Source organism: Bos javanicus, chromosome 19 (genome assembly GCF_032452875.1).
Source record: "Bos javanicus breed banteng chromosome 19, ARS-OSU_banteng_1.0, whole genome shotgun sequence".
NCBI lineage: Eukaryota > Metazoa > Chordata > Mammalia > Artiodactyla > Bovidae > Bos > Bos javanicus.
Genome location: NC_083886.1, coordinates 23,829,821 through 23,855,194, shown reverse-complemented (window position 1 = coordinate 23,855,194; position 25,374 = coordinate 23,829,821). Strand labels below are relative to the sequence as shown.

The 25,374-nt window shown below is 39.2% G+C and overlaps 1 protein-coding gene across 3 annotated transcripts in view; it reads left to right on the top strand.

Annotated features, from left to right (window-relative positions):
- Positions 1-1,658: 1,658 nt before the first annotated feature.
- YWHAE (tyrosine 3-monooxygenase/tryptophan 5-monooxygenase activation protein epsilon) overlaps positions 1,659-25,374 on the top strand; it is a 35,187-nt gene continuing 11,471 nt past the window's right edge. Inside the window, exons 1-2 of one of the 3 annotated variants that reach the window (XM_061389552.1) lie at positions 1,659-1,871; positions 25,116-25,315. In XM_061389552.1, the coding sequence (XP_061245536.1) occupies positions 1,808-1,871; positions 25,116-25,315 (264 nt within the window). In that variant the 5' untranslated portion in view covers positions 1,659-1,807. The remainder of the gene's footprint in view (positions 1,872-25,115; positions 25,316-25,374) is intronic. The other 2 variants (XM_061389551.1, XM_061389553.1) reach the window with 2 other exon arrangements.

The window sequence follows — 25,374 nt, the reverse complement described above, 5'->3', positions numbered from 1 at the left end:
CAAGCGTGAGCTCAGTAGTTGTGGCTCATGAGCTTAGTTGCTCTGTAGCATGCGGAATCTTCCTAGACCAGGGATTGAACCTTTGGCCCCTGCATTGGCAGGTGGATTCTTATCCACTGTACCACCAGAGAAGTCTAAGTCTCTTATTTTTTTGTTAATGGTACTGCCACTTATTATCTCAATGACTCAGGGTGGGAAGGTAAGGTTAATTTTAATACTTTTCCCTTGCTAATATCTTCACCTCATGCCAAGAGTTGACTCATTGGAAAAGACTCTGATGCTGGGAGGAATTGGGGGCAGGAGGAAGAAGGGACGACAGAGGATGAGATGGCTGGACAGCATCACGGACTCGATGGACATGAGTTTGAGTGAAGTCCGGGAGTTGGTGATGGACAGGGAGACCTGGCGTGCTGCAATTCATGGGGTCGCAGAGTCGGACACGACTGAGTGACTGAACTGAACTGAATATCTTCACATCTGATTAGCTATAAACTCCTGTGGTTTCCCTCTGAAGTACTATTCCTATTTGTCCTTTCCTTCCTATTTTCACTGCTATCATCTATGACCTTTTAGTGGTATTAATGTAATAGCCTGATAATTTATCCTGTTCTTTAATCACTGCTATACAATATTTAATAATCTTCTTAAAGAATAATTATGATGGTGTCATCCTCCATGCAAAATCATCAAAAAATAGCTTCCTTGTGCCCACTGGAGTGCAAACATCTCAGCTTGCAGTCCAAGGTTCTTCATAATTTAGTTCCAACCTTTTCATTCCACACACACACACAACATATATATATATATATATATATATATATATATATATTTTTTTTTTTTTTTAACATATTTGGCTGCAACGGATCTTAATTGTCCTATATGGGATCTAGGTCCCTGACCAGGGATGGAACACGGGGTCCCTGCACAGGAAGTGTGGAGTCTTAGCCACTGGACCACCAGGGAAGTCTCCTTATTCTACATTTATTGCAGACTTTACCACACATTTTATGTTCTAATTACCTGAGCTTTAGTCTTGCAACATACCGCATACTGCATTCAGTACAAGGTGCTAGGAATCCACTGGGAAGCAGTACAGACCAATGGATTCTTTCCCATTCCTGCCTCCTGGACCTCATTCTGATCTCGGCCCTACTCTTCTGCACCTTGGACTCCAGACCAGACTTTTCTAAGAACTTCTCTGTTCCTACCCCATGGCGGGCCTAAGGGGAAAAAAGAAAGCCAAGGGAGAGGAACAGAAAAAGACTGCAAAGTGCGAAGGTGAAGTGTGAAAACTGGACCCTTCCTTCCCCTCACAGCTACATCAGGGCCCTCAAAGAGGCCCAGGACTGAGCGCTGGCTGAGAAAACAGGAGGAGTCAGTTTCAGAGAGGATGGCTTGTCATTACGAAAACCTTCACAGCCTCTGGTTTCTCTGCCCGCAGTCCAGGCTCTGCCGCTCACGGTCTTCTGGAGCGGTCCAGGCCGGCCTCACCTGGCCCACCTCGCTCCCTCGGGGCGCTCTCCCTCCCCGCAGAAGCAGTTCCCGCCTCGAGCGGCCGCTGAGCTCTCGGAGGAGGGGCGTCTAGCTGGTTCCAACCTCCTCGGGCGCCGAGCACCCGGACCCGCCCCCCGCGCCAGTTGCCAGGGAGCGGTTGCCATAGAGCTGAGCAGTTGTCCGCGTGCGCAGGCGGAAGTCCCGGATTGAGGCGCCGCCATTTTTCCTGCCCGGACGCGGAGCGAGAGGCTGAGAGTCGGAGACGCTATCCGCTTCCATCCGTCGCGCAGACCCTGCCGGAGCCGCTGCCGCTATGGATGATCGGGAGGATCTGGTGTACCAGGCGAAGCTGGCCGAGCAGGCTGAGCGATACGACGGTGAGTTGGGGGGGCAACGGGGGGCTGCAATTCTCGGACCCTCTGCCGCCGCCCACAGAGGCCGGGAGCGGGAGACAAAATGGCGGCATCATCGCCGAGCCCGGCCCGGGGACGTGGATTCGGGAAGCAGGAAATAGCCTGTGGGCTCCCAGAGCGGTTGGAGGCTCCAGGCCCAGGAATTTGACCCCTTGGGCGTCCTCATCTGCAGACACAAGAGAGCTAGGAGGCCAAGGCCATGGGGTGGAGGAGTTGGTTGTAAAATGGCGGCTGAGGGGAGGGCGAGTCCTGGGGCGGGGGAGGGGGAGGAGATGGCGGGTGCTGTCTCCGGGCGAGCAATCCCCAGGGGAGCTTCTGGGCCGGTTTGGGGACGTGGTGAACAATTGGGTGGCGTGATGAAGGAAGAAACACCCGCCACATGGGAGAGAGCGGCAACCGGGAGCTGGAGCGCGGGCGCCTTTCAGGGAAATATGGCGGGTGGGGGCGGTGGCTTTTCCCCGGAGGCCCAATGTGGGGCGGCGGCTGTGGAGTCTCACAAAGGAGAACCCTTAGGAGCCGAGGGCTGCTCCGGGCTTGTGGTGAGGGGCAGCCTTCGTTGGTGGTGGGGGAAGGAGGGAGGGAGTGGGAATCACTGCAGCTCATCCCTGGGCGGAGGCCAGCTGAGATGCTACGATCGGATTTCCTTCCCTTAGGCCGGCACAGCTTGTAGTGGCGTTTTTTGGGTTTCCCGTTCAATCTCGCCTTTTTCTAGGGAACTCTAGAAAAACGTCCCTCACGCTCCTTCTCCTCAGACTTAGCCCGGAGAGCTCGAAGTTTCTGTTAGCATTTTCCGTAAACTGTAGAATGTGGAGCTGGAGACAAGGAGCCCCTGGCTCGCTCTCGGTGCCTTTCCCATGCCTGTGCTTCAGTCCAACGGCATTTAAAAATGGTGACTTTCCTGTGCATACGCAGCGTTATGACAAATGGAATGACCTGGTGAAAAATAAAAAGTTTTTTCGAATAATGTTTAGTGGCTATTTTGGTTGACTCCCCTGGCTTAAAATGGGTGTTCTTCCTTCGTTGGGGATCTTTACCAGTCCCGAGGCACTCAGCAGAGACTTGGGGTTTTCTATTAAGAACGTAAGGGATCTCGGTAGATCCGTTTTCTTCCCTCCATTTTTAATAAACGGTTTGTGCAGATTTGAACAATTTTTCTTTCATTGCTCCTTTGTTTTTAAAGGTGCCATAGTCATTTTTCAGAACTGTATTGAAATGCCCTTGTGTCTGTTGGGTCAGTCCCAAACTGCTGCTTTTTTAAATTGCCCCTCCCGACTTGGGTCCCCCTCCCCCCATTTTGGACCTTGGTACTTGAATTGACTCCACATCCGTTAAACTAGCATTATCAAAACAAAAAATCATATATATGGTTTTTGTGTTTTTAATGCTGTTGTGGGATGAGAGATGGTTGGATTCAGGTGTCATTGATCTTGAATTAAGCCACTTCAGAATGCTGTGTGGGGACTTTCCTTGAATGCCTTTGGTCACGTGAATAGCCTCAGGGCTAGTCCATGTGTGTCACCATTCATTAGGATTCGGGAGTTTGAAAATTAGGAGGAAAGACCTCGAACCCAAAATTTAGTAAAGATCTCTTAATTACGTTTCATAAATCCTTAAATTGCTCTTTGTATTGAACAAGATTCTTGTTAGGAGGCGGAGGGAAAAATATGATGGGGAAGTACAGCTCAAGGTCAGATTTGTCTTTATTTCAGTATTTAAAAGTCAAAACATGTGTAGGTATACTTGTAATGAAAGTTTTTTTCTTCTCCTCTTGCCCCAAATAAGTTCCCCTCTTAATCTATCACTGCCCTTGGAAGAAACTCGAAATTATATTGGAATGTTTTCTCTTCTGTAGGGATTTAGTCTCTGAGTAAAACTGCTGTGATCACCAGAAAGGAAAGTTTTTTTTTTTTTTTAAGAACTTGTTTTAAATACTGATTGGAAGCTCGTGATTGTAGCTTCCAAGTCAGTGACAGTTCAGTGTGAAATCATATTTTGGAATTGAGTGTTGAGCGTTTTTGACCAAAAGCTTAATTGGTTATTCAACACAGGGCTGTAGAGCCACATCCTTAACGTTGATCAAATGTTAGAGGTGTCCTTCAGGATCAAAAGGAGGTGGGGGGGGGGGGCGGGTGGGATATGACATCTACCAGGTGTAGCGGAACTCCTTTGATTGTTGGGCACAAAATTGGAAGGGATTCATTGGAAAGGAAGAAGAGGAAGACAGTCATTAGGAATCAGTCTGTACCTGTGTCCATTCCTTAATTGGGTGCAATAATTCAGTTTTGTTTGTGGTAACAAAAAATGATTCCGTGGTTTTATTTATCAAACAATTTATCAAGTATGGGGAAGGTGAAAAATACATTTGATGACTTGGTTTGGAGTAGTTGGGTGTAAATACTGGCTTTGCTTCTGTTTCTGCAGTACGTTATGTTTTTATTTTGCACATTATGTTGAACCTAATACTACACTTTTTGGTAGCATCATTTAATTCTGTACTGGAGAATTGGAATCAATTGATAGAGACTATTTAATGATACTGGAGGAGGAACTAAGCTGCCTTCAGGAAAAGGACAGTTTGAAATTCCAGATAGAAAAAGTACAGAAGTTTGGGGCTAGGACGGTTGACTTTCAAGATTAAATCTAGCCTTCTGTTACATAACAACAGCAGTGTTAGGGATAGTTTTTATATCACTCATAGTCATATTAAGCGGGTCATCTTTTAGCATTACTGAAGTCTTAACTTTGCATCATGTATATGAACCATATGAGGGATAGTGGTGGGGACATGTAAAAAGTTACACCTTTTGAGAATACAGGGGTCCGCATAAACTACGTTTGGGTTGTAGGGTAGTTGCTGGGTTTGTCCTTCCCTCACTTCTCTTCTCCCTGTGATGACGAGCTGAGCTCCACATGAGGCAGGGGTAAAATTTTGATGGGTTAGGTTTGATTCAGTCTGTGACTGCAACACCAGGAGTGCATCTCTTCTGAGTGCTTGAGAGCACCCCTTTTAAGACACCAGAGCCCCATCTCTGACTTATTCTGAGGGGTGGGGTGCAGTTTTTCAGTCAACTCCTTAATGTCCAGCTTGTTAGGGGAAGAAGGTGGGTAAATTAACTTGGTAATGAGTTTAAAAGCACAGGCTAATTATCAGTCCTTTAAGTCAGTAATTTTTGTTGCTGCTGTTTCAACTAACTTTATTGAATATGTTTTTTCTTCCTACCTAATCATAAACAGAGTTGGATAATGCAGTTAGAAAATTCCTCCTACTTTTGGATTTTGTATTTAAAGTAGTTGCTCTATTGTGATACTTTTGTGCAAGTACACTACATGTAGTTTTGTTTGTGCACAGTACAGTATTGTGCATATTGGGCATTATTTCAGTCTATTTTGTTGGTTTACAAAACTATGGGATAGAATGAAATCATGAATCTTTGCAGTTTGAGATGGTGATAGGGTAAATTCTTACTGTGGACATTTCTAGGCACTCTTTTCACCTTTGTACGAAAAGGTCTCAATTTGAGTTCTAGTGTGGGGAAGAACACAAATAATGAAATTGAGCAAATTTTGGATTTTAGTACAAGCAAACCCACTGAAAGCCCATACAAACAAACAGTTTTTTCATAGTTGTTAAATAGGTTGGTCAGGGAAGTATGAAATATTTAAAAAATTTCTTGACTTTAACCTGATAAAGCAAGTGAAATTTTATCATAGTAAATTAATGTATCTAAGTTTACAAATCAGTTTAAAATACTTTAAGAAGTTGATCTGAAAGCATCTTTTTTTTTCCTTTGAAGGTCTGTAAGGCTTATTTTGCAGAAGTTTTCAGCCTTATATATCAGTAAAGTGTGCGTATTTAAATAGTAATGACAGGCATAGGGTAAAGGTTAAAATTTTAAACTTTATAAAATTCCGCGTTTATATAGAACTTCCCATTTCGCAGACTACCTTCACAAAATTTTTTACTTATTTCATGTAATACTGATATAAGTAATGTTATTTCTATTTTATGGTTCACGAAAGAGAATTTTGAGATTTAGTGATTAAAAATTTTTTTTTCTGTATCACATGACTAGTTGGCAAGTATATACCAGAGCCAGAACTTGTCTGTCTGACCTTTAGAGCAGCCAGTACTCTTATTTCTCCTGAGCCACTCACAAAAGACCTATGTGAAACTAAATCAGATGGTGCCTTGTGGGGGAAGGGAGTATTAATTTTTTTTTTAAGCAGTTATTTCACATAATATGTCTTGGTATTTGTGACTTGACTAATATCCATTGTAACCTTTTGTTTTCTTTCAAAAACAAGGCACAGTGAATGAAGCTACAGTGAGGGATTGTAGGTAATTTAAGTGTTGGTATTAAAATTTTTTTGGTTTATCACAATGTCTGTACTGGGATACAGCTTAGTGCCATGCATTTCTATAAAATACTTTTAAAAGGTGTCTGCCCCTCACCCTGGTCTTAATGGATGCAACCCTTAAATTAATGACACAGTCAGAAATTTTGGGGCAGGGAGGTTGGCAAATGATTCACAAATGTTCCAAATAGTAGCTTAGCTAGCTGTCAGACAGAATCTGTTAAGGAGTAGTGGGAAACAGAAACAAAATTATATATTTACTGTTTTTGAAGTGGTCAGTTAACAGTTTGATACAGTTATATACTGATATATCGAAGTTGACAACTTGGTTTGTTTAGATAACTTTTATTGTTTGAGCTCATGAAATATTCATGCGGGTCACACTCCTAGGAACTGTTTCAGAAGTTCATTTAAGTTTACCAAGTTGTGATAACTGCCGTAATAATAAAAGGGTCATCATAATTTATAATCCAAATCGAGATACCTTGAAATGAAGGGATGCGAATTCATAATTGTGAAATGGGTTGTCTTGAGCTGCAAACTTGACCTATGATCATTCCGTATGTGTTTGTGTATATGTGTGTGTGTGTGTATGCATGCATGCATGTGTGCGCTCAGTTGTGTCCAACTCTTGGTACACTAGGGACTGTAACCCATCAGGCTTCTCTGTCTATAGGATTTTCTTGGCCAGAATACTAGAATGGGTTGCTAATTCCTCCTTCAGGATTTCTTCCTACCCAGGGATTGAACTCCACATCTCTTGTGTCTCCTGCCTTGGCAAGTGCATTCTTTACCACTGAACCACTTGGGAATCCCATAATCATACTACTTAAGACCATTTCTTGCTGCGCTGGTTGTCTCATTGAGAAAGTTCCCTAAGCTTTGTCCATCCCTCTACCACCAAGATCTTAGATCTGAACCCCCAGAATATTGGTTTTCTTTCCAGTGAAGTTACAATTTGGCAGAACATTAGACAAATAAAAGGCAAAGTGAAAGCTTTCTTCCTCGCAGTCCCCTTTCCCCCAAATAGGAGCTAGAAAAGTCATGGATATGGTAGTTGCTGAAAATAGAGCTTGCTGGCATACCAACTAGTCAATTTGACTGATAGTGTCAAAGCCAAGTGTGTTGGTTTTATATATGTCTACTTTGAGCTAGACTTGTGTATAAAAATACTTGCCTTAGGTGTTAGCAGCAGCATCTGTCTTACGTTCAGACCTTTCTCCTCCAAATAACATTTAAAAAAAATTATTTGTCTGTAGTAGGTCTTAGTTGAGGAAGAGGGGGTCTTTAGTTACAGCGTGCGAACTCCTAGCTGCAACATGCGAAATCTGGTTCCTTGGCCATGGATTGAACCCAGGCCCTCAGGATTGGGAGCACAGAGCTTTAGCCACTGGACTACAGGGAAGTCGCCCAAATAACATTTTTAAAGTCTTCACCTGAGTCTTGTCATGACTGTTATGTTCAGAAACACCAAATCCTGAATCGTTCAGAAAGCATGATCATTATGCTGATTTATCTTTTTTGAAATTTAATCTTGAATTTATTGTCCCTCTTCCAGTGGTCCATTACAGTAGCTGGGTAGATGGGTTATTGATTTGTGATTAGGGCAGGATTTTATCTAGCTAAAGCAGTATGAAATGTGTTTGTTAAACTCTTTGTGTAAAATTTCAAGGAGACACATTACTATGAGTAAGAATTATGACTTTCATACTTTGGCAGATGTGGTATAGTGCAGAGGCCTTGGAATCATTCTGAATTCCCCATCTGTAGAATGGAGATTAATAGTGTCTACCTTGCTTGCTAATTTACAGGGTGTTACGAACTTGTGGGGTTTTGTACACTGCTGCTGCTGCTGCTCCTAAGTCGCTTCAGTCGTGTCCGACTCTGCGACCCCATAGACGGCCTCCTACCAGGCTCCTCTGTCCCTGGGATTCTCCAGGCAAGAACACTGGAGTGGGTTGCCATTTCCTTCTCCAATCCATGAAAGTGAAAAGTGAAAGTGAAGTTGCTCAGTCCTGTCCGACTCTTAGCGACCCCATGGACTGCAGCCTACCAGGCTCCTCCGTCCATGGGATTTTCCAGGCAAGAGTACTGGAGTGGGGTGCCATTGCCTTCTCTGCTACAACGTATAATTATGAGGTAGTAGTATTAATTGTGAAGACTTTGTATTACCTATTGTCAGAGATGATGTGAATGTTTTTGCTGCAGAACTACATACATATTAGAGAATAACCTTTCTTGAGTTATACTTAGCAAGTGTATTCTCATGGATTTAGTGTCCAAGTTATATTTGTATAAAGGTTTTCAAAATAAAATCCTTAATCTCAACTCTTCTGTAAAATTGCATATCCAGAAGATGAAGATTGTCCAAATTTATTCTCAAGTGATATAAAGCTATTCTTTGGCCATTATGAGCTGACATGTAGTTCTTTTTTGGCCCTATCGTGGCATGCGCGATTGTTCCCCTACCAGAGATGGAACCTGTGCCCCCTACCAGTGGACTGCCAGGGAAGTAAGAGGGACTTCCCTGGCAGTTCTTTGATACTAATTTCAGGTTAATATCCAGGAGGATATACTGATCTCCCTAGCGAATACAATACCTGTTGTGTATAGGTTTGGGATGAAAGGTTTTATAGTTTAAAAAAAAAAATAGATCAGTGTTAAAAATATTTGTATGTTAACAGTCTCAGGTTACTGACTAGGAAAAATTATTACCAGTTTGATGAGAAGTGATTCTAAAGGCTTAGTGTAAGCCTTGGGCAGTGAATGGGTTCTGATAAAAGAAAGCTATGAATTAATACTACTAAATCCTTGGTGGTTAGTCATTTGAAGATACAGTAGGACTTTGGAATGGCTGTTGTGACTTCTTTTGTGTTGTAGAAATGTGTCCTGTTTAGGAGTTTGTGTGATTAATTTGCCCATAATGGGCTAAATTATAAATTAGTAAACATTTTGATAGGATTACCATGAAAATTTCAAAACATATGCCCTTTGACTATAAAAATGTCATGTAAGACAGTTATGATTTTGCTTCTATAAGTTTGTCAAAAGGTATTACTACAAAATTTTTTTGGTGCAGAGTAGACCCCCCCCCACCCCCGGCCAAGTTAACTCTGGGAACTTACTGGTGGTCCAGTAGTTAAGACCCCTGAGCTCCCAATGCTGGGAGCATGGGTTCAGTTCCTGGCCAGGGGACTAAATCCCACATGCCACAACTAAAGAGCCTACATGCTACATCTAGGACCGGGTGCAGCCAAATAAAATAAAAATACATTATTGTGAAAGTTAAGATTTGTGTGAAATTTTGCAGAAGTTATGGAAAGATTTAGACTTTGAGCTCTTTTTTTCCTCCCCTCCCATGTGTGCCTTTGGTCGTTTACTTCCCAGTCTTTCTCTTTCTACCTCTACCTCCTCTTCACTTCATCTTTTTGGTTCTGCTACAGATAGATATGGTATGCACACCTGAGGGAGTATCTTCTTAAATTCTGAGGAGAAATCTGTTTTGAGTAGAGTAAGAGGGATTTTTTTCCCCCTCTGTCAGTATTGAGACTAATGGGAACGATAACCTTTCTGCAGTCAAAATTGTAAAATCTTTGTAAAAGGATGTCTTGTTTTTCTACCTACCAGAAACTAGTTAGGAATGTTTAAAATTTTTTTAAGGGTAAGTTTTTTTTTATTGGACTGGTTGCATGGCTTATCAGATCTTAGTTCCCCAACCAGGGATCAAACCTAGGCCCTTGGCAGTGAAAGGGGAATTCCCAAGGCTAAAAATGTTTTACTCTTTTTTTTTTTTTTTTTTAATTTTTTTTTTTTTTTTACAAAGGCTTTCAATTTTATTTTATTTTATTTCTAACAAACATACATGGGACTCGATAAAGGCTACTAACTGAATGAGCTCTAACAGACAGGTTCTCTCTGGCTTTGACACACTCAACTTCTAGATGATCAGCTAGCTAGTTAGGATTGTACACTTGATACTTTTTGTTGTTGTTCAGTCACTCAATCGTGTCCAGCTCTTTGCTGCCTCATGGACTGTAGCCCACAAGGCTCCTCTGTCCATGGGATTTCCCAGGCAAGATTATGGGAGTGGGTTGCCATTTCCTTCTCCATACTCTTTTTTTTTTAAGAGAAGATACAAATTAATTTTAGAGTGAGAGGCTCCTCTGTTTAGGCTGGTGGGTGAAATAAGAAAAATGGTACACATTTGAGTGTCAAGAGTATTGTGTTTGAAAAGCCTTGGTATTCAGAGTATGTACTAGGCACTTGGGATTCATCAGTAAACAAAATAGACAAAAAGTCCGTTCAAGGGGCTTATTTTGCTTTTTTATATTTTTTATAAATGCTTTTTTATATTTTTATGAACTTTTTATAATTTTTTATTAAACTTATATTTCTTATAAATGCTTTTATTTTTAAAAATATTTATTTGGCCGAGACAGGTCTTAGTTGCAGCACTTGGGATGGGACCTTTGCGTCATGCGGGGCCTTGTGTCAGAGCGAGAGGACTGTAGTTGCGGCTTCAGTTGTTGAGGCACGTGGGCATAGTTGCTCCGCGGCATGTGTGGAATTTTAGTTCCCCAACCGGGCCTCAAACCTGTGTCCCTGCATTGCAAGGCAGATTCTTAACCACTGGACAACCAGGGAAGTCCCTATATAAATGCTTTTTAGAATTACTCTTCTATTAGCATGTGTAATTAAGAGTTAATTTGAGTTAGTCAATAACAATACTGGTGTTTGGTGTAATTGTAGGGCATTATATCTGGTGCTGGTTCCTGTCCCATATCAAAGACTTTTGTAGAAAGCTACCTTTTTGTTCATTAATTAACTAGAGTTAAGTGATATTAACACAAGTTTTCCTCAAAAATTATTTTCGTAGACTGTAATCATAAAGTCCTACATTAATACCATCTGCTATTTATTGGCAGCTATTGCAGGTGCTTACCATTATCTCCGTCCTCAAAAACAACCCTGCAGAGAAGGTGCTACCCATTTTACAGGTGAAGATTAAGAACCTTAGGAACAATGACAACAGTAGGGGATCGCTGGGATTCAGCTAGTCTTTTCTTTTTTTTTTTTTTTTCAGCTAGTCTTTTCATGTCCAAGCTGATACTCCACTCACTTTCATATTTATATGTATGGAGACATTAGTTCAAGCCAGTTGCTCTTTTTTGTTCCTTACATTTTAATTTTATGACTCAGAGGTTGCTTTGAACAGTCTTTTGGTTTAATTCTGTTACCTTTTATATAGGAAGAAGACAGAAGAGTAATATGTAGGTTTGAGTATATTTTCTAGTGAAGAGATGAAAGTAGCTATGAAACAAATTAATTTCAGCTGGGGATTGTGTCTGTAACTTTGGGTTTTACTCCAGTCAGCTGAGCTACTGGTTCACTTAATTATATAATATTCATTTTATATAATTAAGCGTAATGTGAGTGGTGGTCAGAAGGCCTGCAAGGTGAGGCCTCAGTATACCCCAAGTGACATCGACTTTTAAGGAAGCACCAGGATTAGTGAGGGAGTGTCCGTGAATGTTTTCCCTCAGAGATTGGTTTTGCTTTTTTTTTACTTTAGTTGATTTTACCTATTTGCACTTTCTAGGTCTGTTTTGTCCCCAGGATAATGGATTCAGATTTGCTGCATTTGCAGTTCTTTCAGTGCAGCACTGTCACATAGTTCTCTAGGAACCATGCAGCACAGGGACTCTGGGTATTCTGATCATTTGGGAGAAGAGGTGTATAAAGTCCTGCTTCTCCTCCCAAATAACGTGAATGGAATTTCATCTTTTTTTTTTGCTAGTTGTCAAGGATAAACAGAATTTAGAAAGACTCTACCCTCATTGTTCTTTCCAGACAAGAATTGGTCTCAGTGTTACACTTGACAGTAAAATTCAGTTGTAAGAAACTGGATTTATTAGATTATATATATGATTCCTTAAGTGTAATCAGTAGAATTCCATTTATTAATTTGGAATTTTTCTTACTGTTTTATATTTTAAAGAAGTGTCTCCTTTCTCATCACCCATTGTGAGAGTCTTTGTTTCTTTCTAGCTTTGGAGTCTTAACTAGTGCTTATTCGTCAATCCCCTAGCTTTTTCATGTGGCCATTGAGTATGTTCACATTGTATTTTGTTTAATCAAGGAATCAAGAAATTAAACAGTGTTGAGCATGAGAAAAATACTACCGTTTGTAAATTCTTAATATGAGACTGAAGCTTAGAAGCTCTAGGAACTTAATGATACAACCTTTCTCTTTATGTATCTTTTCAGTACATGGCTTTTCAGGTGGGTCTTTTGACCTTGGGTTTAGACCAGTTGCTAAGTCAAGTCAGTTTTTCCTCTTTCCAACAGTTAATATATACTGTTAATATGGTCCTTCCTTTATCTTTTGCAATTGTAAAAGATGTATTATTTTATTTACATAAAGTAATAAGATGCTAACTACATCATGACATACCATTGATTAAGAAAAATCTGGGTTTCAGAGATGTGTGAAGTTTCCTAAAATAAATATGTATTTATAGTATATATACATAATATGCTACATTCTTTCTTTGAAAAGTCATTATATATGTTATTCAGCCATGTGCCTTTTTCCCTCAACAAAACATTTTGAATATAAAAGAAGTTTTTAAAAATTGGACCATTTCAACCAGTCTAACAGGAAAATTTTAAAATTTCTCATTTGTTCACCTTTGTCAGTCTACCTTTAAGGAAGGAAACCTTTCTAAGAGATTTTACTGTGCAGCCAGGGTTGAGAACCACTGGAATAGATCATTTTTCAAACGTATCGCTGAATTAGAGTCACTGAGAATGCACTGAATTAGGGTCCATTCAGTGAGAATGCACTGAATTAGAGTCAATGGCAACGCACTCCAGTGTTCTTGCCTGGAGAATCCCAGGGACGGGGAGCCTAGTGGGCTGCCGTCTATGGGGTCGCACAGAGTCGGACACGACTTAAGTGACTTAGCATCAGAGAATGCTTCTTACGGCCTTTGATATATAATGGAACTATATGTAAGCTTGTCCTGTTTTTTTCTAGTCTCCCGTAAATGTGTTATCATACTTTCATAATTTAAAAAAGTTAAAAAATTAAGGCATTTGATGGGTACGCAACTGTAATACAGACTTCAGGTATATAGTTGTATTTGACTAGATGACTTTGTAGAGCTCACTTAGAGGCTTTCTCAGCCATTTTTCCAGAGTTAAATATTATAATTAGCAAAGACCCTGAGTTTGAGAATATGATAAATTTCTGTGGCAATACTGCATAATTTTTTGTCTAGTTTTAAAAAAAATTGTCAATTCTTATTTTTGAGTGGCACTGCATACCTTATGGATGGACCTCTGACTAATTTTTCCCCTTAATTTAATGTAGTTTATTGATTTCTCTCACTTTTCCCTGTATCTGCCTCTGTATTTTCATACTATGTTTTGATTAGTTGATAGGATTAGGAGTTCACGTCTTCCTCTTCACAGACATTCCTGAAGATTTCTCCTATATATCCATTCTTGTACTTTTTTTTCTTTCATTGTACTATTTAATCAATAGGTATTTATTTAACATTTCTTAAGAATGTTCCCCCTTGTGAATGATAAAATAATTTATGATACCTAATATAAAGGAGTTTACTAGGAGTTTAGTTTTCCTCCTGGAGAAGGAAATGGCAACCCACTCCAGTACTCTTGCCTGGAAAATTCCATAGATGGAGGAGCCTGGTGGGCTGCAGTCCATAGGGTTGCAGAGAGTTGGACACAACTTCACTTTCACTTTTAGTTTTCCTAGTTTTGATAGATGAGATACTCATTGGGGTGGATAAGATTTGGATGGTGGGAGAGGGGGATTGCTTCAGATGTATCATCAAAAGTACGATATGGGGTGAAGCATATGAGGCCTAAGAATGGAATTGTCTGGGCCAGAAAGAAAAAAAATGAAGCCAGGTTATACAAGAGGCTTTATTTATTAGATTTAAGTTCTATGTGTATTTTTTGTAATGATAAAAAGTTTAATTCAGCAAGAGTATAAAACAATGCAAGTAATGCTCCCAAGTGTATATAGTAAGAACTATGGGAAGAAGTTGACAAACCTATTACTGTATTCGGAGGTTTCAGTAAACATCTCTCAGTAAATGGTAAGTCAGGCAGACAAACACAAGTGTAGAAACTTTGAACAACACAATTAACAAGCTTGGATGAAAGAACATAAAAGAAAATATATACCCAGCTGTAAGAGAATATACATTATTTTCAAGCACAAATAGAACATTTATTAAAATGCATTATGCGGTCATAAAGTAAGTCTCTGCAAATTTGAAACAGTAATCCTTACAGACCATTGAATTTTACATTAATTGGTATACAGATCACCCAGAGGTGGTCTTTAAGTAGAAATGATAACCAGAGGGTTGTGATGGTGGATGGGATTCTGCTTTTTCTTTTTTTTTTTTTGGAGGGGGGGGGATTCTGCTTTTTCATAAGCCAGCTGATGTCTGATGTTACTTGTCTTCAGACTGCACTTTCCGTATCAAGGATTATAGACAATGTTCTTCAACTGCAGTTTCTTAGTTTGAGTTTCTCAAGAAGTGGACCCTGAAACAAAAAGATTTAGGAGCCAGTGATTTACTTTGTTGGTGAAGGAAACATCAGTTGGAACGTGAGGGCCAGCTGATAGCCGATAAAGGTGTATTATCAGGCTAACTACCTCTGTGGGCAGTTGTTACTGAATTACCATGGAAGAGCTTTGAAGACCAGTGTCAAACATATGTCTCATAGCCTTCTACTGGAAACAGAGAGAAGTCAGTGCCTGACTTCAAAGGACAGGCTGATATGCTTATTAGGGACAAATGCAGCTGGTGATTTGAAGTTGAAGCCAGTGCTCATTTCTTGATTTCTGAAAATCCTAGGGCCCGTAAAAATTATGCTAAATCTACTCTGCCTGCACTCTATAAATGGAACAAAAAAGCCTGGATGTTTAGTATGTCTATTTATGACATTCTTTATTGAATATTTTAAGCCCACTGTTGAGACCTACTGCTTAAGAAAAAGGATTCCTTTCAACATATTGCTGCTCATTGACAGTGCACCTGGTCACCCAAGAGCTCTGATGGAGATGTATGATGAAATTAACGCTGTTTTCATGCCTGCTAACACAACATATATTCTGCAGCCCATGGATTAAGGAGTCATTTGAAGTTTAAAGTCTTATTGTTTATGAAGATAGTGATTCCTCTGGTGGATCTGAGTGAAGTAAATTGAAAACCATTTGGAAAGGATTCTTCATTCTAGATGCCATTAAGACTAAGTTCTGTGTTCTTTATTTAGCTCATTACTGTGTCAAGTGCTTTGTCAACACTCCAAGTGCTTACATCTTCCTGGATTCCTGTTTGTTTGTTTTTAAATCTTACAAGAGGCAAACAAAGAAAAGGATTTTAACATGTTATTGAGTTCCTATTAGGTGCCAGGGAGTTAATGATGCAATCTTGTTTTAACCCTCATAACCCAGTGAGTGGTGGCTATCTTCCAAATTGTAGGTGAGGAAACAGGTTCATAAAGGTTAAGTGATGTAGGTCAAAGTTATATGTAGCTATGACAAGAATAGTAAAAATGATAACTGGAATAAAATAAGACCCCTTTGAGAGGCTTCCCAGACCCCCTATTTTGTTTTTAGCATCCTGCTTGTTTCCTGGTACTCAACACAAAATGTACTTGTAGATGTCACATTTTTAATTCTGTCTGCTTTAAGCCATTTAAACTTTTGTTTAAAGAAAAATCCCAGGAATGACTTCCAAATCTTGACCAAACTCTTTACTCAGATTACTTTTTTAATAGTTCTTTCTTAATACGTGTAAGATGTGTGTTGATATTTTGGTCAGTTTTAATGAAAGGTAACTAGTGACTACTGTAGCATTTTATTTCTCTAGGAACATGTCAGTGATAAAAGAAGACTCCTAAAACTACACACATTAGCTTTTTATTGTGTTTTTAGATCTTTTCCACATTATTAACTGTTGGAATTAAAAAGATTTTTTTTTTTTTTGGTTGCAACATGTGGTTTGTGATCTTAGTTTCCCAACCAGAGATCACACCCAGCCCCTTGACAGTTAAAGCATGGAGTCCTAACCACTGGACTGCTAGGGAGTTCCCAGTTAAGAATTTTTCAATGGACTGAGTTACTATTTTGAGTAATGTAAAATCTTAAGTTGTGTTTTGGCACCGCATAGAACTCTTTAGTGATTTGGAAGCACACTCAAAAGTGCAAAAAACCTTTTAAAGTGATGTATCACACACTTTGTGACATAGCTGAATTATTAGTGGTAAAACTAAATTGTCAAATTCGGCAGGGATTTTAATGTTCTATTGCCAATATAAGTCACTTTCGCTTTCTGAGAATATTTATGTATATTTTTTTTTTCTGAGAATATATTTTTGTAACCAGCTTAATCTGATGGGTTTATGAAAATATAGCTCTGTCAAAAACCATGTTCCCTAGGGATAATACTGAATTTGTTTGATGGTTAGCTGATAATACCTGCCCTTAAAATTACCCAAATCAAATTTCTTTTCTATGCTTTATGGTACATAATTGTTGGTGCCAGTAGTGTATTTGTCACTGTGACACAGAAAAAGGATAGTTTTAGAAAAAATTTGGCTCTATCTGTATATTCCTAAATATTAATGGTCATTGCTACTAAGAAGTGAATCATAGAAACCTCACAGAAGCCATGAGTCCATCAGATGATCTGAAAGCAGCATAATACCTGGACATTCACATAAATAACTTCCTTAAAAAAATAGATTTATGTTTTTGGCTGTGGTGGGTCTTTGTTGCTGCACGCAAGCTTTCTTTAATTGTGGAGAGCGGGGGCTGCTCTCTTCATCGTGGTGGCTTCTTTTGTGGAGCACAGGCTCTGGGCAAACAGGCTTCAGTAGTTGCAGCACGTGGACTCCGTAGTTGTGACACACAAGCTTAGTGGGTTCCGAGCATGTTGGATCTTCCAGGCCAGGGATTGAACCTGTGTTCCTTGCATTGCAAGACGAATTCTTAACCACTGGACCACCAGGGAAACCTCTCACAAAGGTAACTTTCTATAGAAATACTGTCATTGGTTTCATGAGATCAGAAGTATCTCAGTGAAGACTGCTTCTTATATGAATTGGTCATTTTCTGGGACTCATTCTAAAGATCTGCAGTATATGGTAAATTCCTCTTAGATTTAGTATCTTGGAAATTTTTTTCCCAACACACTTGAAACTTCTTTTTATCAAATACAGTAACAATTTAACTTGGAACATTTTAAGTTATTGCCTCCGTTGTCATTAACCGTAGGCAAAATTCGTTATCTGCGTTAATTGCCTGTAATTCTGATGCATATCTATGCTTTTACAAGTAATGTCTGATTTGACAGTTTTTAAAAATCTTAGTGTGGTTTCATTGGCTTTTTTTAAAGCTATATTGAGTCACTGTGGTGTGCCCTCCCCCCTTCTTCCAGCCTCTTGTACTTGAGCAGTGAGGTCATGTGAGTTGTTTTGGCCAGTGAAATGTGAGCAGAAATTTTTGTCTGTCTAACTGTGTAGTGGCAGTGACGAACCCTTTGCTGATTTCTTGTTTCTCCCCTTGCTTCTTGGACTGAAGTACCAAGCCTGAAGTACCAAATGGTACAGCTTAAAGATAGTGGCCTCTCCCAAACATTTGAGAAGGAAACCTTTGTTGTGTCAAGGCTCTGAGACTTGGAGAATAATTTGGTTCCCAAGCACACATGTTCTATCCTTTGGGAATACAGAATTATCAATTGCAGTTCAGAAAGGTTGAAAACACATTGACTTTCTCTTTGTACTTTGAGTTTTGAGATGTTAAATAGATAACATCCAGGCCTCTCTGCTTTCCAAAGTCTTAGGGGAGGCTGATCTGTCTCAAGATTATATGTCAGGTTCTCTAAAGATGAATAAAACCATCCTTTGGCTGTTGGGTTAAGTATGTACATGCTGTCACATGAAGAGCATTTTGCATTCGTGGCATGCCTCGTTGTGGATGAGTAATTAAAGGGTGTAACACTCCCCCCTTTTGTGCAAACTCAGTCTGTGGTGGAGTTCCTTCTTTTCATTCCTTAATTTCTAAACCATATCTCTTCAGAACTAAGTATTGAGATTTTAAGGGAGACATTCAATCACATTGAGCTCTTTGGCCAACTGGAGCTCTTTCATCTTAGGCTTTTTAGTTCTTTCTTTGTCCTCAGTCTAGCTACTCTGTAAATATTGTTGCTGACACAAGTCTGGTTTTCTGCTTTTATTAATTGGGGAACTTCTCCCTCCCCGTAACTCAGACATTAGGTTTTCCTTTGCTGCTGTTCTCTTTCCCTGTTTTAGCCCAGATGACACAAATATTTTTTCTGCGTATGGTACAAGAGCCATTTATCTTCATATATCTTACCTTTCCCTGATAGTCCTAAGATGAGAATGTTCTAAAGTGTTTAAACTGTTTGACACTGGGGGCTTCTTTGCAGTCCAGTGGTTAAGACAGCAGGAGTGTGGGTTTGATCCCTGGTCGGGGAACTAAAATCACACACTATGCGGCACAGCCAAACAAAACAAAACTTTTTCTCAGCAATTGGAAAATTAAGATATTTATTCTCTCCCTCTTGCTGTTCTCATTTAGTGAAGAATGGCTTTTTGTGTTGGTGATTCTTTTTTACTTATTGTATTATCCTTATTTCAGATTTTTATTTTGTAAAGTGTCTGTAAGATAATAGTCATCGTGTGGTAAAGTAAAAAAGCTAAATAGGGGGAAATGGTGGCATTATATTGAAAAGTACAGATCCTACACTGCTACTTCTAATTTAACAATAGATCTTTCGCTTTTGAAAAAGTACTCTTGTTTAATAGAAATATTAATGTATCTTGGGGGTGTAAACACTTTTCTGTTAGTTCAGATATATACATACAAAATACATTCTGATAGATCCCAGACTAATAATTTCAAACAGCAATTCCTGACAATTAAAAATTGGTCTAGAGAGATTTTTATTGAGATGATTTTTATCATTACAACCAGGTGAATTTTACAGAGTTTTACAATTTGCAGAGGTACTTTGCCTTTTTCCCCTCTGGCTTTCCCCATGATAGTTCTGCATCACCCCTGAGATAACTTTGCATTCTTTCCATTTGACATAGTGATTTGGGAAGCTTGCCTTCATGTAAGCTAGAAATAAATTTATTGTCTTAAGTTTATTCTCATGTTGGGTCTATGGAGGAGTTTCTTTTCACCACTCCCCAGTTAATTGAAATTCTGCTATTATCATCATGTCTGTCATTTGGATTACTTTTCATTGAGAAAGGGGGACTACAGAGTTTGGGACAAGCTACTTAGTTTATCTTCATTGTGTTTGTGGGCTAGTGTATGTGTGAGAGAGAGAAAATACACAAAATAACAAAATTTACCATGTTGATTATTTTTAAATGTATAGTTCAGTGGTGGTAAATAAATACATTTATATTTTTGTGTAGCCATTACTATCCACCCCCATAATTCTTTTCATCTTGTAAAATTGAAACTAGCCATTAAACAGTAACTTCACTTTCTCCCTTCAGCCTCTGGCAACTAACATTATACTTTATGACAAATTTAAGTATCTCATATGAGTGGAATTGTATAATATTTGTCTTTTTGTGACTGGTTTCTTTTACTTAGCAAACTGTTCTCAATGTTCATCTCTGTTGTAGCAAATTGCAGAATTTCCTTTTTAATAGTCCATTGCAAGTGTGTACTATTCATTGATGTGTATACTATTAATTCATTGATGGATTCATGGATGGACACTTGGTTGCATCCACGTTTTAACTATTGTGAATAAGGCTGCTATAAAAATACCCAAATATATCCCTTTAAGACCCTGTTTTCAGTTCTTTTCGGTATTTACCCAGAAGGGGGAGTTGCTGGGTCATGCGGTAATTCTATTCAGAAATTTTCAAGGAGCCACCATACTTGTTTACACAGCAACTGTACCATTTTACATGTCCACTAATAGGACACAGGGTCCAATTTCTCCACATTCTTGCCAACACCTGTTTTCTGGTTTCTTAATAGTGGCCATCCCAAGGGGTGTGAAGTGGTAGGTCATCTTAGTCTTTTAAATAGATAAAAGGAAGAGCTGGATTTTTTTCCCTGTTGACTGTTTCTGTAAACATACCCTATACTCTAAGGGGCTCTTGATTGGAAATCAAATCTGGTTATTATTTAAAATGACACTTTTCAATCCTCTGTTACAGATTGTTTTGATGGGTTTATTTCTTGCCCTCTCCTTTTTTTTTTCACCAGCCTGTCACTTTTCCATATAAAAGACAAGTCTATAGCCTTCACATTCACATACTTTGTGCCTCTTGTGGATAATCTATAGCAGATGAATCCATAAGGCTTCTAGAATACGGTATGCCAAGTTCTCAGAATATACCCAAATGCCTTGACTTTGTATTATGAAAGAGTTTTGGTCTTCGTTAGTCATTTCATGTACAGGATTCAAGATCAGATCATATAATATTATGAGTCTCTCCATAGTCTTGTTAATTGGAAATATTATTTGAATGTAGTATAGGCATTTACTGCTTCCCAGGAGGCACTAGTGGTACTCTCCTGGCAAGGCAGGAGACATAAGAGACGAGTTTGATCCCAGGGTTGGGAAAATCCCCTGGAGGGGGAAATGGCAACCCATTCTGGTATTCTTGCAGGGATAATCCCATGGTTCCATGGGGTTGCAAAGAACTGGACACAACTGAAGTGGTTTACTGCACACAGTAGGGTAGTCAGTAACAAATAGAGGCAAGCTGGTTCATTGTAATGGACTAGGCTCTTACTCAATGAACGAGAAATGACCTGGAACAAAACAAGCTTAGTATTTGGTTCAGATGTCCTTTGAGTTGTGAGGATTACATATTTCAGAGTTTTTGTAACCGTGGTGATTTTCAGTTAGCTACCCATTGTCCCCCAACTGTCAAGAGTCCCAGGAATTGTATATTGTTGCCTAAACCTCATGTACCCAACTCTGCCTCCACAAATAGTGATTTGATCGTGAAATTGCTGTTCTCTGATTCATAAATTGTGAACATATCTGCTGCAGAGAGATTTGACAGCCTCCCTTTGTGCAAGAAATGCTGAGATCTCATTGCTAAAAATTGTTGCTGCAAAGGTGATTTCATGAAATGCTAATTGTGTTTGAGAAGTTTATGTGAATACAACTAGTGTTAATCCTCTGCTGTTGGAGGTTTTAATGGTGTGACTAGTCTAGAATTTAGGATAAATAGGGTTTTCACGTGGTTTGGTGGGGGTATATTGTAGTTAGGATTATGTTTCTATTGCTGGTGTTAAATGGATGCTAAGTGTTAAAAGGTGTTAAGGATGACACCAGTGTTACGAGAATTTCACTATAGTCATAATTTGCACAAATTGGTATAAAGCACTGGTTGTAAGACTTCTAGCAGCAGCATAAAGCTCTTTCCTCTTCTTCTTCATGCTACCCTTAGTCTTAGTCCTCCTGGAATGGAGACATTTCTGAAGGCAAAGAGCTATGAGTAGTGTTGGGCTTTTAAAAAGTAATTGCTGTTTAAAAAAAAAAATTTTTTTTTAATATATTTAACTGCCCTGGGTCTTAGTTTCGGCATGTGGGTTTTTTTTTTTTTAGTTGCAGCATGTGGGATCTGGTTCCCTGACCAGGGATTGAGCCCAGGCTCCCTGCATTGGGATCTTGGAGTCTTAACCACTGGACCACCAGGGAATTCCGGCTTTTAAACTCAGTAATTAAAAAGCAGGTATCTCAAAAACTGGCAAAGCATTGAATGGATATTTTCCAAAGAGCAGGCACAAATAGCCAGTTAGCATATGGAAAGATACTCACCATCATTAGCCATCAAGGAAATGCAAATCAAAATCTGAGATACTTCTTGATGCCCACTAGGGTGACTTTAAAAAAAAAAAGGAAACTAACCAGTGTTGGTGACATTATGGAGAAATTAGAATCATCCTCACTTGCCGACCCTATTTACAGTTTCAGTCTTCAAGTATATATTCAAGAGACTTGTGTACATTCTTACATAAATGTTTATAGGAGCATTATTCATAATAGCTAAAAAGTGGGAAGTCAGTGTACAAAAAGTACATTAACTGAATGGATAAATAGTGTGGCATAGATATATATAGTTGTTTAGTTGCTCGGTCATGTCCGTCTCTTTGTGAACTCATGGACTGTAGCCCACCAGGCTCCTCTGTCCTTTGGATTTTCCAGGCAAGAATACTGGAGTGGGTTGCTATTTCCTTCTCCAGGGAAATCTGCCCAGCTCAGGGATTGAACCTGCATCTCCTGCATTGCAGGTGGGTTCTTTACTGCTGGGTTAACCGGGGAATCCCAATTTTTAGATATTTCAGTAATGTTTTTCCATATATAATGTTGTAAAGCTCTGTAATTTAAAAGAATTATGGTCCTTTGTTGGTGTAGCTAGGTTACTTTTTATTTAATTTAATTTAAAAATTTATATATATTTGGCTGTTCTGGGTCTTTGTTGCTACACAGGCTTTTCTCTAGTTGCGGGGAGAAGGGGCTACTCTAGTTTGTGGTGCTTGCACTTCTCATTTTGGTGACTTCCCTTGTTGCAGAGCATGGGCTCTAGGGTGCTTGGGCTTCAGTAGTTGCAGTGAGAGAGCTTGGCGGTTGTGGCTCCCTGACTCTAGAGCACAGGCTCAGTAGTTGGGGCACTCGGGATCTAACCAGTGTCTCCTACGTTGGCAGGTGGATTCCTTACCTAGTAACCTTAGCTTTTACCTTTACCTAGCCCTAGGTTACTTTTTAAATTGCTTTGTTGGAGAACTAGTATGGCAGTGAGCTTGAAATGATAATCCCCTTTACTTCTAAACACTGCCACAGTCATTTTTCCATGGCTGTGGTTAAGAAAAATTGGATGTTTCAAATGAATGCTCTCAGGCTCCCACAAATGAATTAATGGTCTTATTACCATATATGCTCTAATATTTTTTTTAAAGCTTCAGAATCGCCTTAAAAAAATTCAGCTGTATTGAGGTAAGATTTTATAATACACTACTTTACACATAAAACTGTTTTAGTAAATGTGCTCAATTATGTAACCACCACAGAACAATTCTATTTCCCCCAAATTTCCTTTGTACTCCTTTGCTCATCAGCCCCTCACTTCACCCCCATGTCTTGATAGCCACTTCCTCTCTGTTTTAATAGTTTTAGTTTTTTCTCTAACTTGATTTAGGTGGAATCATAGTCCATTTAGGTCTGGCTTTTTTCAGTTAGCATGGTGTTTTTTAAAGTCACCCATGCTGTTACTTGTATCAGTAGTTTGTTTTTTATGAGCGACTTCACTTTCACTTTTCACTTTCATGCACTGGAGAAGGAAATGGCAACCCACTCCAGTGTTCTTGCCTGGAAAATCCCAGGGACGGGGGAGCCTGGTGGGCTGCCGTCTGTGGGGTCGCACAGAGTCGGACACGACTGAAGCAACTTAGCAGCAGCAGTATTCCATTGTATGGATGGACATTTGGGTTGTTTTCGCCTTTTGAATATGGTGAATAAAGTTGCTCTGAACATGTGTATAGTTTTATGGTGTAAGGAACTACTGCAGTGTTTCTAGAGATCATACCATCTTAATATTTGTATTAACTTCCTGTATTAACTCCCTGATATACTTCCTGGAAATCATTTCGTGGGATTACATATAATTTAGCATATCATTAAGCAGTGTTTCATAAAGTCACCATCTTCATCATATAATTATTATGTATGTATTATGCATAGAATGTACGCTAAGGATGTTTGTAAAATGCAGATCCTTGGGTCTCATTACCAGAAGTTCTTATTCCGTACAGTTGGAGAGTCACATGGTGGTAATGACATTTAGTCATTTTCAAAACCATAGTTTTAATTAATATATTTGTTTACTTCTTTGCAACTTTTCTTTGTATTTATTTCTTTGCCCGTGTTGGATCTTAGTTCCCTGATGAAGGATCAGACCCCGGCCCCTGCATTGGGAGCACAGAGTCTTAGCCACTGGACCACCAGTGGACCACCAGGGAAGTCCCTTCATTAATATATTTGTTCAGTTAGTGTTTCTTGAGGGGATTTTGGTACTTCCTTTGCATCCACATGCATTTTATTACATTTTTTTTTCCCTGTACTAAGATCTCCCAGTGTTTATCTGGGCCCCTTTGTTTGCTCGCCATCTAGTGGTAACAAGTGAGAACCACCCAAGTGAATGAATTCATAGGAGGTGGACAGCGCCCTTCTAAAGGAGGAAGGGTTGGAAAATCCAAAGATAAGTTTGTGACTAATGAAAATGCTCACTATATGTTTGCTATATGAATGAATGCCCTTTCCTCCCATGACTTTTTTTGAGGGGGATAGGAATTCAGTATTATTTAGTTGGGAAATAATTTGAGAGAAAATGTATTTTCTATCACTTTTTTTGAAAAATGCATTTTAGAGCCTGTAAATTTAAAACTTTTATCCTAAATGGCCAGCTGAATTACTTTTACTAGGAAATGGGTAGGTGCGCATGCCTAATTCTCTTACATGAGAGAGGTGCCTCCAAGCCATACTAAATTATACTTGGCATTTTGTATGTTCCATACAGTTTATATTCTAGATCCTCTTGTTCTGGGCTCTTAATTTACTTTGTCTTTTACATGGTTTTTGGTTTTTTTGCTCATGCTAGTTTGATGATTGTGAAAGTAATATTTTGCTTAAAAATTTGTTTTTGTTTTACATTAGCTTGACAGAAAAAGATTTACTGTGATAGGGATGTTTTAACAAAACTTAGTTTGTAAGGTCTGGTTTTACTTTTCACTTATAGAAATGGTGGAGTCAATGAAGAAAGTAGCAGGGATGGATGTGGAGTTGACAGTTGAAGAAAGAAACCTCCTATCTGTTGCATATAAAAATGTGATTGGAGCTAGAAGAGCTTCCTGGAGAATAATCAGCAGCATTGAACAGAAAGAAGAAAACAAGGGAGGAGAAGACAAACTAAAAATGATTCGGGAATATCGGCAAATGGTGAGATTGTTACATCCTAGTGTTAAAGTCGCTCAGTTGTGTCTGACTCCTTTGCGACC